Genomic DNA, 15000 nt, shown 5'->3' on the forward strand with positions numbered 1-15000 from the left:
CCAGACAGTGCTGGCAGATGTAGGAGCAGGAGCTGGGCTGTGGAGTCACGATGGCGCTGGTGCTGCTCTGTTTATTGCTGATGATGCCCAGTTGAGACGACTTGACGCGACACGGCAGGTCCACGTTGAAGACGGTGCACAGCTCCTGCAGTAACTGAGTGAAGGAGACACACGCAGCAGTAGTATGATCAACCACACACTGGATCGGTGATGCAGTGAGTTGTTGGCAGAGCTTGTTTCCGTCTGGGGCTCACCTGTGTGTAGAAGCCGCTAGCTGCCTCCAAGAACAGAGACAGGTTGGCCTGGACCTCACTGCGGTTGGGGTTGGCTCGGTTCTTGGCCTGGCTCTGCAGGGTGGTGATCTGGTTCTTGAAGGCGTGGTTCCACCTGCGGGCGCACGGCAAAACACAAACGGCGTATGATATCACAGGACGACAAACCGCAAAGAGCCACAAGCCTCACATCTCCTACACACAGAGCAGAGAGTGAGTCAGCCGCTAATGAGTCCAGCCTGGAGGAACACAGACCGAGCACTCACACACACTCAGCAACATCACAGCCAAGGACAGCAGGGGTCGCATTGATTTCAATTCATTAACATAAATCCTTTGGAACTTGTTTTAACCATTTATGTGTCTTCTAACACCGCTCAGGCCATTCCTCCAACCTGGCAGCCATGTTTGTTTACATGATGATGGGAGTGCGCACACACGCACACACACACACACACACACACACACACACACACACACACACACACACACACACACAAGTGAGGTCTCTGAGCGGCCCAGTGAAGGTGTGTGAGGAGGGGAGGTTTGCTTACAGGTCCTGCTCCACCTTCTTGTCCAGAGCGTACTCCAGATCAGTCACCAGCATCTTCTGGTAGAGGTCCTGCAGGGCCTGACGGGACGTCCACACCTCTGCAGCCCCCAGATTGGAATCTAACAGACAGAGTGGAAACAGGTGGAAGTTTAAACGATCTAGAGGAATACGTGAAGTGGAAGGAAGAGGGGGAAACTCTAAATACAACAGTGAAGACCTGAACCTGATGAATATTACTGTTATCTACAATACAATACAGCCTCAACACTAAGGTTTGTTATTTAGACCCACAAGAAAATCTGAAAGATAATAAACCCAATCTGTGATCGATACATAAACTACATCTGGATGATTTCACTCTAACGGCCCAACACACTGTATATCACAGAGAAACAAAGTAAAAATGTAATTCCTGAGTCTATTTCAAAGCCATCAGTGTGACAGATCATCTGCATGTTAGTCAGAGCCCTGCAGCAGGAGCTACACCTGCGCCAGGAGCTTCACCTGCGGCAGGAGCTCCACCTGCAGCGAGAGCTCCACCTGCAGCAGGAGCTCCACCTGCAGCAGGAGCTCCACCTGCAGCGAGAGCTCCACCTGCAGCAGGAGTTTCACCTGTCCTGGAGACGCTCACATGTTGTGACTGAACAACATGTGTGTAACATTCAGTATTCTGAGTAATTCACTGAGGAGCACACATACCTGTCATGTCAGCCTTCAGGGCCTCTGCCTGTCTGAGGATGTAAACACACCAGAGGCAACGATTAGACAGAGCCCACACACACACACACACACACGCAGGTTAACACCTGGGTAACAATGGAGGTTTCGGGTAACAGCCCACTTGTTTATGTTGCTGTAGTGATAAACTTCCTCATTATTGGGATTCCACAGAGCGGCTAACGTGGACAGATACAGAGCGGCTAACGTAGACAGATACAGAGCGGCTAACGTAGACAGATACAGAGCGGCTAACGTAAGCAGACAGAGTTGCTAAGGCAGACATAGAGATACAGAGCGGTTACGGCAGACAGACAGAGCGGATACCTGCGCGTACAGAGCGGCTAAGGCAGACAGATACAGAGCGGACTGATCACGACTCTATCTGTCAGCGGGGCGCGGGGATGAGACTACACGGGGTCAGACTATTACCTGGATACAAAACGCAACGGTGTACATACAAACACAAGAGGCTAGCTAGCTAACAGCAAACAGGGCAGCCGCGTGTCAGTGTCACACTCCGGATACATTAACATGATAAAGACCCTGAGCACGGAGCCGGGACGATACTGAGACATGTACACACGAGAGGCGGCTGAGTTTCCCCCCACAGCAGCCGCAGCTTCAGCTAACGTGACATACGCACGCACACACACGCTAATGTTAGCTCATTAAAGCTAGTTAGCAAAACGTAACACAATGACTAACAGATTCCTCTATGGCGGGTAAACACAAAGTCTGCGTTATCTCACAATAAAGCGGTGTGTTTGTTGTTAATGTCCACGCAGTCACGGCGGGTCTTACTACACTCCACTCACGGTAAAGCGCGGTTATGTAACGTCACGACAGGCGGCGGCGGCGGCGATTGTTTGTTGATATCTGATGCTAGCTAGCGCCGACATGTAGCTAGCCGAGGGGGCTGGTCCCCGAGCTAGCAGCTACAGCTAACAGCTAACAGCAGCGACACCAAACATCTGTTCACCTGCTCGACTACGGTCATCGATTATTCCACCCCGACCACCGAATCGATAAACAAGGAAGTCCACTTCGAGCTTACCGTAAATATTGGGCGCAGAGGTTCATCCTGGCCCGATCGTCGGTCTTTCAGACAACGACTGGTCCAGAAGCTAATGCTCCTCCCGGCGCCATATTGTTTGTGTCTGACCCAGAGAGAGGGCCTTCCTGCCCGGGAGGGAGAGGGAGGAGGGACCGGCGGGGCTCGCGTACCTTCGGGACAGAGAGAGGGAGGGGGGGTCGTTACGGTGTCTATCATCATACATGATAGAAATATGGATGTAAATAAATATAAATATATGACAGCGATGATGTAATGCTTAGAGACTGATGGAGATATAAGCAGAGTGTAAGATCAGCTGACAAACATCACAGGACTGAAGATAAGAGAAGATAAAGCTTCATTCATTCATCTGTTACACCTGAACGTTACCTACAAGTCAAACATGTGTTAGTGTTTCAGCTGCACTCTGCTTTTATTTACATAGCAGTACTTCTGTCACTGCTGGTCACACTGAGGACAAACGGTGCCGACGATACAAATACACTGAACTTGATTTGAATCTTAAGCAAAAGTTGTGATACTCGTGCAGCTCAAAGTGCTACTAGTACCAAATCACCTCCTCTTCCTCTTCCTCTTCCTCTACTCTTAATGGAGTCAACAAGTTTGTGCAGTGGTGCAAAGAAAGTCAGCTTCTTTTAAATGTGAGAGAGATGCAAAGGTAAGGAGTTTGAAGCCGGAGCTGTCAGTTCCTCCTCAGTGTCACTTCTTGGGTAAACCAGCGAGCAGACGAGGTAACTTCCTTTAAACGTTTATATTAAAAACACACAATTCAACAAATCAAATGTTCAGTCACAGAAATGTCATCCAAACTAACCGAGTCACAACTGTGACGTCATCCGAACTAACAATGCTACAACAGTGATGTCATCCCATTGAATAAAGTTATAATGATGATGTCACACTTACGCGACACTAATCTAGTTCCTGTTCATGTTCACATCCCGACGCAGGCTCACACATCAGCACCTCCACCTCCATGACACACGTTGATGGAAAACCCAAGTTGAATTTACGTCAGAATGGAATTGTATAGATTTGATGTCATATCTCATTTAAAGTGTTTTCTTTTATGGTATTTTAAACATGGTTCAGCAGTTATGACATATTTCCCTGAAGTACCATCTGCTCTCTTTTACTACTGTTGGTGTCTCACCTTCATTAGATGACAGATTAACGCAAACAAACAGGTGATCACTCAGATCACACTCTACTCAGGTGTGAAGCTTTAGATCACATCTTTCTTGGCCCTATCCCGGCTCAGGATGGTGGAGCTGGCACCTGGGGATTGGAAGGTCCCTGGTTTGAGTCCGGGCTCCTGGACACTGAAGCCCTAACTGACGCACACGCACATGCACACACGTGACGAGCAGCTGGTCTCCTCTCATGCATCAGAGTGTGAATATGTCGTTGTAAAGAGCTTTGCCATTTACAACCCATATCATCAAGAGTTGAGTCTTGCATCTTGTTCATGTCAGTGTTTGTCAGTACGTCTGTAATGAGCTGCACAGTCCAGCTGATGGATGTGTGTGTGTGTGTGTGTGTGTGTGTGTGTGTGTGTGTGTGTGTGTGTGTGTGTGTGTGTGTGTGTGTGTGTGTGTGTGCAGCATATTTAAAGATCTGTTTCACACCTATAAAGGTTATTAAAGTCACGTGTCAGGCTGGACTGAAAGAGACAATAGAACATGTTTGTATTGTACTGTGTTTATATAATTAAAAGATTGATGGACAAACTGAAAGTGAAACAATAAACAGATACAATTCTTCATCACAGGTTTGAATGCTTTTAAATGTAAGATACCAAGTATAATAAGTATACAGCTTAAAATAGTTACAACTACAATACAATGATATATAAACTACCACTATGAAAGATAACGTGCATTCTTTGCATGGTATTATTTATTCATTCATTCATTTATGTACTTATAGGATTAAAGTCCCTTCTTTCGTTGATGTTAGTATCTGTGACGTCAGAATAAAAGAACGCTGTATTTTGTTTTATTATGGGGGAATAATAGGCGTGTGGGGGTGTGTGTGTGTGTGTGTGTGTGTGTGTGCGTGCGTGTCCCTTTAAGCACTGGCTGTTTCCTCCAGCAACCTGCCGCAGACACACGAACCTCGCCTCTCTCTCTGCACCAACAAACAGCGACACAACAGCAGTGATACGAACACAGGAGCACACAGGACCGGGACCGGGACCGGACCGGGACAGAGACAACATGTCAGAAACGGCCAAAACCCACGTTATCCTGCTGTCCTGTGGCAGCTTCAACCCCATCACCAAAGGACACATCCATATGTTCGGTGAGTGTGTGCGGGGCGGGGCGGGGCGGGGTGGGCCGGGGAGCTGTGGGCCTTCAGACAAACACACCGAACCTTTACGATCAGCGATAATCAGCGATCGATAATACAGCAGAACAACAGAGAGGTTTGGACGTCGGCGTGTTCGTCACTGTCCAGCGGGCGGTGGTGCTGAAATCTGTGACGTCTGCACCTCCGACATAATAGAACACGACGCACGCACGCACACACTCGCGCAGATGTAACCGTGTAACGCGGGTTCTGATCCAGCGGCTTCGGGCCTGCTGCGGCGCAGTCCCGAACCGGAACCAGCAGATCCTCATTTGGGTTCCCAGGAGTGAGACGCTGTGTGTTTGTGGCGTCACCGCATCACTAACCAGCACAGTGAGGGGAACCAGCGCTCATACGCAGTTAGATGAATTATTCACATGAAGATTTCTGCTCTGGCAACGAATCACGAGGAGAAATGATCCAGAGATGAACAGATCCAGAACAAGAGATTATTCTGCCAAGAGTGTTCCACATCTGAGTACAGACAACACACACACACACACACACACACACACACACACACGCACACACGCACACACGCACACACACACACACACACTTTATATGGGTCATGGTGTTGGGAGGCAGATTCGTGTTGATTAGTAAAGTATTTAATTAAGGCTGAGCTTCAATTCCTTCTTACCAGTTTAATATATAAATTAGCACGATTGGATCAGATGATTAAGGGGTCTTCCAGGTGTGTGGTTGTCATGGTGTCTGAGTGGTTGATGGTGTTTCCATGGTGATTCTGGAAGGGGTTGAACATTCTGCTGATTGACTCACACTATTCTGTGGTTTAAATATAAACTATAATTGACCTTTTCATCTTTTACATACACACGTGTGTTTAGGTTTTATGTTCTTCCTGCAGTGAAACATGAAGAGTTTGAGCTTCATCTTTCCTTTATTAGGGAGAAACGTGCAGAGCAGCCAATTTCCTATGATGACCTATTTACACAACCACCTCTCTCTCTCTCTCTCGCTCCATCCCTCTCTCCCTCTCCCCCCCTCTCTCTCTCTACCTCTCTCCATCCCCTCTCCCTCTCTCTCTCTCTCTCTCTCTCTCCCTCTCTCTCTCTCTCTCTCTGTTCTCTCTCCCTCTCTCATCCACCTCTTCCTCTCTCTTTCTCTCTGGAGGTTTGATGCTATGAGAGTCTTCCTCATCCTCATCCTCTTCCTCATCAGAGCACAGCTGCAAGAAGCCTCTAGATACCAACACACACTTTGTTATTGTGTTCTGTTTAAAATAATCAGTCACATACATTTCTCAGTTTCCTCTCTGATTGTTCTTTATTGCAGAGAAAGCCAGAGAGTATCTGCACAAAACCGGGCGCTTCATCGTGATCGGAGGGATCATCTCGCCGGTGCACGACTCCTACGGTAAACCTGTAAGTATGAGGTCACTGCTCAGGCTGGGTTGCCAGGTTTGATCTCTGTCCTCACACATAAACACGGCTGAGTGTGTGACAGTTCGCTCCCAGCTGTCAACAGGGGACACTGTCTGCATGTCAGCCTGTCCTGGAGGAATGTAGCTTCAGACAAACATCTGGTTTCAGTGTGTGTGTGTGTGTGTGTGTGTGTGTGTGTGTGTGTGTGTGTGTGCAGGGTCTGGTGTCCAGCCGGCATCGCCTCACCATGTGTCAGCTGGCTGTGCAGTCCTCTGATTGGATCAGGTGAGACGCCTCTGGTCTCTCCGTGCTGTGAGACGTTAGTTTATTCAGACAGCTGTACACTAGATGGCGCTGTTTCTTTGGTGCCATTTCATGGGACTGTATACTGCATAGTGACGCTCAGAGTGTTTACATGCACTTTAAAACTTTATGTATACAGTAATTAAAGCACTACCGCTCCTCCTCCTCAGGGATGATGACAGAAATGAAAGAGCTGAGTTTAAAGGTGTAGTTTGTTTTCAGAGTGGACCCTTGGGAGTGTTACCAGGACACATGGCAGACCACCTGCAGCGTCCTGGAGCACCACAGAGACCTGATGAAGGTGAGAGAAGAAACAGCAGTTACTATGGAAACCATTCCCACTGTGTCTCCTGTGATATCCGCCTCACCTGTTGATGTTTGGCCCCTCAGAGAGTCACTGGATGTATTCTGTCCAATGTCAACACGCCGTCCACGACCCCTGTGATTGGTCAGCCACAGAACCAAACTCCGCCCATCTACCAGAACAACAACAGCAACAACCTGAGCCACAAGCCCACAGCCAGTGAGTGAAGCTGTGTGTGTGTTTGAGTCCTGTTCTACTCCCACTGTGGGGCTTTAACATGATGGAAGGATCTGAACTGAGTTTGACTGCGTTTCATTTGTGCGGTGGATATGTGACATCATGTGACTGAGGCTGGGGACAGGAAGTGCATGCAGCTGTAGCTTTAGACTTCCTGTTTGCTCCTGGTTGTCCCTACATGTGTTTTGGATGCTGACGCTTTTGTTTTGTTCCTCAGTCAAGCTGTGGGGAAAGATAAGTGAGAATTTGGGGAAGATCTGCTGCGTCCGCCCTCACATGGAGCGCTTCACCTTCGTGGGTGAGTAGAGGACAGATCAGTTTGGTCTCTGTCTCTCTCTCTCTCTCTCTCTCTCTCTCAGACAGAGATGATGTTGCACGTCCTCTTTCATCTCATGTTTCCTTCATGAAGGGAGAATGTGTTTTATAAGTTGAAGCTGTGGTAAAATGACACATCCATGTTTTTTCCTCTCTCAGATGAAAACGCCAACCTGGGAACTGCGATGAGATACGAGGAGATCGGTGAGTTGCTGGCCATGTGTGTGTGTGTGTGTGTGTGTGTGTGTGTGTGTTTCTGTGTGTTTCCCTCTGGCTAGTTTGTCAGCGTCTCTCTCTCTCTCTCTCTCTCTCTCTCCTCCTCCCTGTGTGTCGTCTGTAGAGTTGCGCATCTTGCTCCTGTGTGGCAGCGACCTCCTGGACTCTTTCTGCATCCCTGGTCTGTGGAAGGACAGTGATGTAAGCGCATTGTAGTCCCGCCCACACCCACCTTTTAACCCCCCCCCCCCCACACACTCCTGTAGCCCCGCCCCTCCCTCCACTACAGCAACGATGGCCGAGCCGCTTCTTTGTTTGCGTTGTGGGTTCACACACACACACACACACACACAAAGCTGCCGAGCCGCCATCGCACTGCTGTAGATTTAATTCAAGGTCCGCCTGAACATTTGAATTAAACATTTATACAATCAATCTTATCTTTCATATGTGGAAGTTAAAAGATAAGTTTGTTTACCTTCTGACTCAAAGTTCTAATGTGCACGGGAATTCAACAGGGACAGACTTTGACTTAAACACACAAAGCACATGTAAGTTGAGCCTCAGCGAGCCAGCGTGGAGGCGGGAGCGTGACGCGGCGTCTGTTCTGTGTTGCTTCAGATGGAGGTGATCGTTGGGGATTTTGGCATCGTGGTGGTTCCTCGTGACGGCGCCGACACAGAGAGGATCATGAATCATTCCTCTATCCTCCGCAAGTGCAAGGTCTGAGCTCAGTCACACAATCTGGGACCTCTGACGTCTCCTCCCTCCCATCCTGTCCAATAGTGAGGCTCTGATCCCTCGGCTGTGTGTGTAGAGGCACAGAGCTAACAAGCTGTCGCTGTGGGACGAGATGGGAATGAGAAGCTTCATGAGGCTTCACGTGCTGTGCCTTTAACTCCCTCATCATTCTGCGCTGCTCTTGGTTTCAGGATAACATCATTGTGGTGAACGACGCCATGAACCACCCCATGGCCATCGTCAGCTCAACCAAGAGCAGGTGAGCAGCATGACGCCTCTGAGGGAAACACTGATAAACAAACCACCTTCAAGCCTGATTAACCTCCTGATAGACCACAGAGAAGACACATGTCCCATCTAGAGACAACATAGAGAGAGAGAATAGGAGGACTGAAGTCTCCCTGACCCGTTTCCTGTTTCCTGTTTGCAGGCTGGCCTTGCAGCACGGTGACGGCCATGTTGTGGACTACCTGACCCAGCATGTCATCGACTACATCCTGCAGAGTCAGCTGTACATCAACGCCTCAGGATAGAACCAACAACCTGCCAGCATGAGAGTAGTGTGTGTGTGTGGGGGGGGAGGGCCCCCCTGCCACCACCCGTCCTCAAACCTAAACCTTCTTGTCTGTCTGCTGTGTCAAACCTATACTCTCTTCTTTCAGCTGTGGCTTTCTCCTGTAAGGACCATCCGTGTCCAACCATCTTTCTTTGTGTCATGTGATTGACCGCCAGACCTCGGGGGACAGAAGGGGGGCTTGGGAGGGGCGGGGGGGGGGGGGGGGGGGGGGAGTAACCCAAAGGGCTGTGGAGGGATCAGTGATGCTGAACGCTGTGACGCCTTTGTTTCCTCGCTCTGCTTTCATTTCTTTCTACCATTTGGAGACGTAAACATGTTTAAACATCTGGAAACATCTGGAGCTGCAGGCGTTGCTGTGTTCAGGGCTCAGAAAAAAGTTTAGCTTCAGTGTCCCAAACCATCGGCTTTGTCCTAATATAAGGTTTGTTTGTATTCTTTACGAGCATCACTTCCTGGGGGAGGAGCCTGTACTCACACTAGACTTTCATTTCCTTACTCTACAAGAGAAGATCTGGAAAACTCATATCATTTTAATATAAATGCTCTACATTGATATTTGATTGATTTGTAATGTTTGCTAGCCTAGCCTAGCCTAGCCTAGCCTACAGCGTGTTGTGAGTTAACTTGTGCTAGTGAATATAAACGAGCCACACCTGGACTGAACCACTTTGATTTCATGCTCATCTAGGTTTACATTGGTCATGATTTCCATGTTTCTATTGTCCCAGAAGCGTCCCAGACACAGAGACGCTGTGCTGTCTCCATGGTTACAGGGACAGTGAGGCCTCCTTAGCTTCTAGCCCGTTGTCGTTTTACCGCTGGCAGCAAAGTTTGAGTTAAACTGAGATCACGTAGAAACTAAGTCAGCTGTCTGCTCCGTCTCAGACAAGGACTCATATTTACTGAACCTCACTAGTTAGACTAAGATCAAAGTGATTATTTTCTTAGCATTGAAAAACTACAGCCTCCATGGTGTTGATGTAGCAGTTAGCCTAAGTTAGCGTGTGGCTAAGCTATAGGCTCAGATCTGAAGCACCAAGGGAGCGTCATCAAAGTGACACTGCGTTGACTTTGCAAACTTTCAGTGCTTTTGGGTGGTTTGTTGTCTGATGTAGTTCCTGGTATGACACAGACATGTGACACGTGACACGTGACACGTGTGCAGACCTGTGAGTGAGGACAGGAACCACCTGAAAGTGAAGAATCTTTGTCAGAACACCAGAGTGTGACTTTGACATTATCAGGGTTAGATGAATGTAACACAATGAACATCACAGCACTGTAAGATGAAACTTCTATCAGGGACGTTTTGCTGTGGCAGTGATGGGCGTGGCTAACACCAGGGGGCGTGTCCAGTCACCTGATCATAAATAAAACGTGCTTGGCAGATCACACTACACTAGAATAGATTTGATAGGGTTTTTATGTAGAAGTGAATGATATTGCTCAGTAGTTACTTGTGGTACTGTGTCAACAACACACTGACCTGATTTATAGTTTGAGCGCCTCTTTGGGTCAGATTGAAGCTAAGTGTCTACCTGCCCTAAATGCTTTATCTCAAACCTTCCACAGACTCTGAACTGCTTGTAGAAAAAGTGTGGAGAGAAGGCGGGGTAGCTGTCATCCTCCATCAGCATGACATCACTGTTATAACCTGAGTGAAGGACATGAGATTTTGACCTTACGACCTTCAGGCGCTCGCTCCGTGGTAAAGTGTTTTTAATTAGATTATTTTAATGTTTTTTTTGTTGGCAGAAAGGACACAGCACATTATCACTTCACTTCTTCTGTTATCAGCTGTTGAATCTGATTTGGTGTGCAGATGATGATCAGGGGTGAAAGGTCAGAGAGTTGCCTGCATTCCCCTCTTCCTTTGTTTCACTTGTTAGCCTGCATGCTTAGAAGATTCAGTTCTAGCATGAATGTTTGCTTACTGCATAGAATCTGATCTGTTGTGAAAGTCTTTGCAGAAAATGAAGAAATATATGGAATATACAGAAACTCACGTCTGTCCATCTGATTTACTGTGGGAATGAATGAAGGAATCTGTCTGTGATTACGTCTGAGCTGCTCCAATCAAAGCCTCCGTCCACCGCACAGGACATCGGTCTGTTTAGAGGACAATCATTCATTCAGGTTTATTGATTTGTGTTTTTATGTTGGCCTCATTACATCATCACACAGTTCAAGAGATACCTTGAGCTTTTATTGTGGAGGGCAGGACTTCTATCTCTGATCTGTAGAGGAAACCACATGGATCCATCAGGGTCCATCAGAGACCTGCAGACCTGAAGAGAAGAAGAACATCTACACACCGGGACAGAATATGAGATGTGTCTGAATCTACGCCTTTAAAGCTGCAGAGGAAGAATTCACCACAGGTCGATTGATCGGTTAAGAAAATATTTTATTAGAGAAAGACAAACTTGGGCTTGTTCAGCCTTGGAGGAGGTATGAGCTCTAGTTTCTCTGTTTGTGCGTCTGATCGTCTCGGGGCAGCAGGAACATTGTTTCCATGGAGACGATAGAAACACAGCCAGTGCTCAGACTTAGGCAGCTTTTATTCTCAACATGGGACAGCAGACAGGACAGGAGTGTGACCTTTGACCCTGCACTCTGACAGCAGACAGGACAGGAGTGTGACCTTTGACCCTGCACTCTGACAGCAGACAGGACAGGAGTGTGACCTTTGACCCTGCACTCTCACAGCAGAGTCTAAACTCTGTTATTTCTTTATTCCCCCGCCTGTGGTCCCATCACCAGGACGTGATTGGCCCAGGGCCGTCACGTGACCCCAGCAGGTGCGTTCAGGTGTGTGGGGTCACAGGAGGGAAAGCAGAGCGACGCGTCTGAACAGTAGTTTAGCAACAGGAAGCGGCCGTTGGGGCTGTGGAGGAATAAATTAAATCATCTTCAACACATAAACAAACTTGTCAGGTAAAAATTCTCCACCGCAAAATAAAACAAAACAGACCTCAAACTGAACGACAGAGAACAGAAAGGTCAAATAAAAAGAATAAAAAAGTGGGATTAGAAAAGTTCATCCTTAATTTGGTTTGCTTTGTTTCCTCCTCTCCGTGGCTCTGGATCGTCTCTGTACACTCGCCTCTTTATTTACACTCATACACTATTTATACATCATCTTTAAACTGTCCAGAGGGGGCGGGGTCAGGGGAGGGGGCGGGGTCAGGCCCCGTCCCGGTCCTCGGCTCGTCCGCCAATCAGCAGCTGCTGTTCTTGAACTCTCCGTTCTCAGTGATTGACAGCTTGGTGGGGTTGGTGGGTGACAGGCCGTTGCGGAGGTTCGGGGCGCTGTAACGCTCCTTCACCTGCGTCAGTGCCGCCATCAGACGAGAATTCGCCGCGTCCAGAGAGCCGATTCGCTTCTCCTGGTTGGACAAAGACAAAGAGGAAGGAGGTCAGAGAGGGGGAGGTCCTGGGGAGGGAGGCGGCCGTTCTGATGAGCCAATCACAGTGAAGTTCAGTTTGGTCTGGGCGCAAACCTCTACTCACTAAATACATTTAGTCACCAGGACTGTGAATGGCTGTCAGAAACGGCGCCACCTAGTGTTGGTGAGGAGCTGCAGGTGTGTGGGTATCGGGCTGTTCTGGAGTCCTGAGCTGTCCAGACACTAACAAGACACTAAAGAGCGGCCAGAGCCTAAAGGTCTAAAGGGGGCGGGGCCACAGCCTAAAGGGGGCGGAGCCACAGTGTTCAGCCGAGCTCAGACTGAAGGCGCCACGAGACCACAAAAGACCGAGTGACGCCAGAACCCAAACAGAACCTGGGTTGGCTCCATCTAGTTTCTCCCGGTGAGACCGGGGCCACGGTGCCGCCAATCAATCTGTCAGATTGTGTCAAAACGAGACGCAAACGGCTGAAACATAAGAAGCTTCAGTGACATCGTCTGTTCAGCTCAGGGAAATGATCGATCGACTTCCAAAGGAGCGGAGAGCTTCAAACCAGCACCAAGCTCTTCTGACTGAGGGGGGGGGCTGAGAGGACGAGGAGGGGGGGAGGGGCTGAGAGGACGAGGACAGGGGGTGGGGGGGGGGCTGAGAGGAGGGAGGGGGGGGGGGCAGCCAAACACAAATATAAAGCAGCTGAGAGCAACAACACACACCAGCAGCTGTTAGGAAGCCAACACCACAAGGTTTGGTGTGTGTGTGTGTGTGTGTGTGTGTGTGTGTGTGTGTGTGTGTGTGTGTGTGTGTGTGTGTGTGTGTGTGTCCTCATCATGTCTGTATGATGGTGATGCACTGATTGGCTCGGTGACAGAGGCACGACGTTTAAAGGAGCCACAACGTTCACAGCAGATCACTTTGATCCTACAGGCTGAAGTCCAGAGGAGGTCCAGGTCCTCAGGACGATGGACCAATCAGAGCCGCCGTCTGTACTCAAACAGTCGACCCCAGAGCCGCACACGAGTGAAAAGTGTTGAGCCTCTCTTCAGCTCAGTGAGGATGAAGAGAAGGTCAGAGGTTAAAGGTTCAGACAGGTACAGGTGGAGGGTTGGTGTGTGTTGGCGCTCACGGCTTCACAGCCATTTTCCAAAACCAGCGTGGTGAAGGAGGGGGGCGGGGTTGGGGGCGGGGCCACGTTTACTTGCCTGATTCATTTACTTCACATCTGTTACTGACCTGAAATTCAGCAGGACAGACGGTGAGAAACAGACACACACACACACACACACACACACAGGCACGCACACACACGCACATTCACACGCACGTTCACACGCACGCACACGCGCACACACACGCACACAAACACACACACACACACACACACACACGCACACACGCACACAAACACACACACCTGAGCATCGATGATCTTCTGCTTTGCTTCAATGACCGCCTGCATCTCTGCATGGTCCCGCTTCAGCTCCTCCTCCACCACCATCAACCTGGACACACACACACACACACACACACACACACACAGGAAATGAACACAGGCTCCCACTGTATCTACAGGAAGCCTTGGTGTTGAGGGTTCAGGGCCGTGGCGTACCTGCAGATGATGCTCTTCATCTGGCTGTCTTTCTCCTCCTGCTGGCGCCGCAGACGCTCCTCGCTGTCCTCCAGGCGGTTCTTGTACTCCTGCAGCAGCTTCTGCATCTGCTGCTCCTGAGCCAGCAGCCTGCGCTCGTACTCCTCCAGACGCCGGCCGGAGACACGCAGACGCTCCTTCAGCCTGGAGATCTCCAGCTCGTACTGCAGAGACACAGAGGGGAGGTCATGTGATCCAGGGCTCTGGAGAATGAGGAGGAGATCCTGGTCATCAGACAGGTTTGACTCCTCTGCTCTCACCTTCTCTGTGTTCCTGCCCTCCTCTCTGCTCCTCTCTGCTCCTCCTGCTGCTGCTCCTGCTCCTCCTCCTGCTCCTCCCTCTTCCTCCTCATACTGCCCGTTGTTCAGCACCCAGGCAGCCGTCCTCTCCACAGGGGACATGGCCACCGCCTCCACTGGAGACTGACTCTGAACCCAACACACACACACACACACACGTCATTAACACACACACTATAAACAAACAAGACATGCTGAAGCTTCAGTGAGTCATACATGTGTCATACGTCGGTCATATGAAGTGAGTGTCGGTGCTGTTGGCGTGTTTGTGAGTGTGTGTTGTCGTGTACCTGCGGCGGCGGTGGCGGCTTGGCGGCGCTCTTCGGGCCTTGCGTCACGCTCTCCACAGAGCAGGTGGACTGTTGGCGGTTAGGGGCGTGGCCTGTCGTGGGCGTCGGTTCGGTGTTGGTGCTGCTGTTGCTGCGAAGGGAAGCGCTGTGCGGGAGAGAGCGCGGCGTCCTGGCCCCGCCCCCTCCACGGCTCTGCTGCTCCACCTTCACGATGTGGGCGGTGCCCGCCGTGGTGCTTTGACGCGGAACGGCGACCGCCGTGGCCGCGCCGGGCGGGAGGTCGGCCAGCGGGTGGCGACGCG

At 49.8% G+C, this 15000-nt stretch overlaps 3 protein-coding genes across 8 annotated transcripts in view; 1 reads left to right on the forward strand and 2 right to left on the reverse strand.

The window, feature by feature from the left end:
* Positions 1-2715, reverse strand: part of smg7 (SMG7 nonsense mediated mRNA decay factor) — an 11853-nt gene extending 9138 nt beyond the window's left edge. For 4 of the 5 annotated variants that reach the window (XM_076139983.1, XM_076139986.1, XM_076139982.1 and 1 more), the window contains exons 1-5: positions 2600-2715; positions 1525-1556; positions 827-944; positions 255-387; positions 1-154 (exon numbers count right to left, since the gene is read on the reverse strand). The exon at positions 1-154 is cut by the window's left edge and continues 18 nt beyond it. In XM_076139983.1, coding sequence (XP_075996098.1) covers positions 1-154; positions 255-387; positions 827-944; positions 1525-1556; positions 2600-2625 — 463 coding nt within the window. In that variant the 5' untranslated portion in view covers positions 2626-2715. The remainder of the gene's footprint in view (positions 155-254; positions 388-826; positions 945-1524; positions 1557-2599) is intronic. The other variant, XM_076139984.1, reaches the window with a different exon arrangement.
* A 1939-nt stretch (positions 2716-4654) lies between these two features.
* Positions 4655-9224, forward strand: nmnat2 (nicotinamide nucleotide adenylyltransferase 2). Its single transcript, XM_076139988.1, has 11 exons — positions 4655-4924; positions 6272-6360; positions 6578-6645; positions 6886-6964; positions 7054-7186; positions 7422-7502; positions 7679-7723; positions 7860-7936; positions 8357-8458; positions 8668-8735; positions 8907-9224. The coding sequence occupies exons 1-11, from the start codon at positions 4840-4842 to the stop codon at positions 9007-9009; spliced, it is 930 nt and encodes a 309-aa protein (XP_075996103.1). The 5' UTR covers positions 4655-4839; the 3' UTR covers positions 9010-9224.
* Positions 9225-11732: 2508 nt separating this feature from the next.
* Positions 11733-15000, reverse strand: part of rasal2 (RAS protein activator like 2) — a 30207-nt gene continuing 26939 nt past the window's right edge. For both annotated transcript variants that reach the window (XM_076139977.1, XM_076139976.1), the window contains exons 14-18: positions 14699-15000; positions 14370-14537; positions 14071-14273; positions 13876-13963; positions 11733-12442 (exon numbers count right to left, since the gene is read on the reverse strand). The exon at positions 14699-15000 is cut by the window's right edge and continues 668 nt beyond it. In XM_076139977.1, the coding sequence (XP_075996092.1) occupies positions 12275-12442; positions 13876-13963; positions 14071-14273; positions 14370-14537; positions 14699-15000 (929 nt within the window). In that variant the 3' untranslated portion in view covers positions 11733-12274. The remainder of the gene's footprint in view (positions 12443-13875; positions 13964-14070; positions 14274-14369; positions 14538-14698) is intronic.

The sequence above is a fragment of the Genypterus blacodes genome, unplaced genomic scaffold (genome assembly GCF_046128005.1).
Source record: "Genypterus blacodes isolate CSIRO-AG114 ecotype Tasmania unplaced genomic scaffold, CSIRO-AGI_Gbla_v1 ptg000494l_1, whole genome shotgun sequence".
Classification (NCBI taxonomy): Eukaryota; Metazoa; Chordata; class Actinopteri; order Ophidiiformes; family Ophidiidae; genus Genypterus; species Genypterus blacodes.

What these genes read in the sequence shown, in the direction of transcription:
- nmnat2 (XM_076139988.1), top strand. Translation starts at nt 4,840, where the DNA reads ATGTCAGAAACGGCCAAAACCCACGTTATCCTGCTGTCCTGTGGCAGC. An exon ending in GGAGCGCTTCACCTTCGTGG is followed by an intron (nt 7,503 to 7,678) that starts GTGAGTAGAGGA and finishes TTCCTCTCTCAG; the next exon opens with ATGAAAACGCCAACCTGGGA. An exon ending in GATGAGATACGAGGAGATCG is followed by an intron (nt 7,724 to 7,859) that starts GTGAGTTGCTGG and finishes TGTCGTCTGTAG; the next exon opens with AGTTGCGCATCTTGCTCCTG.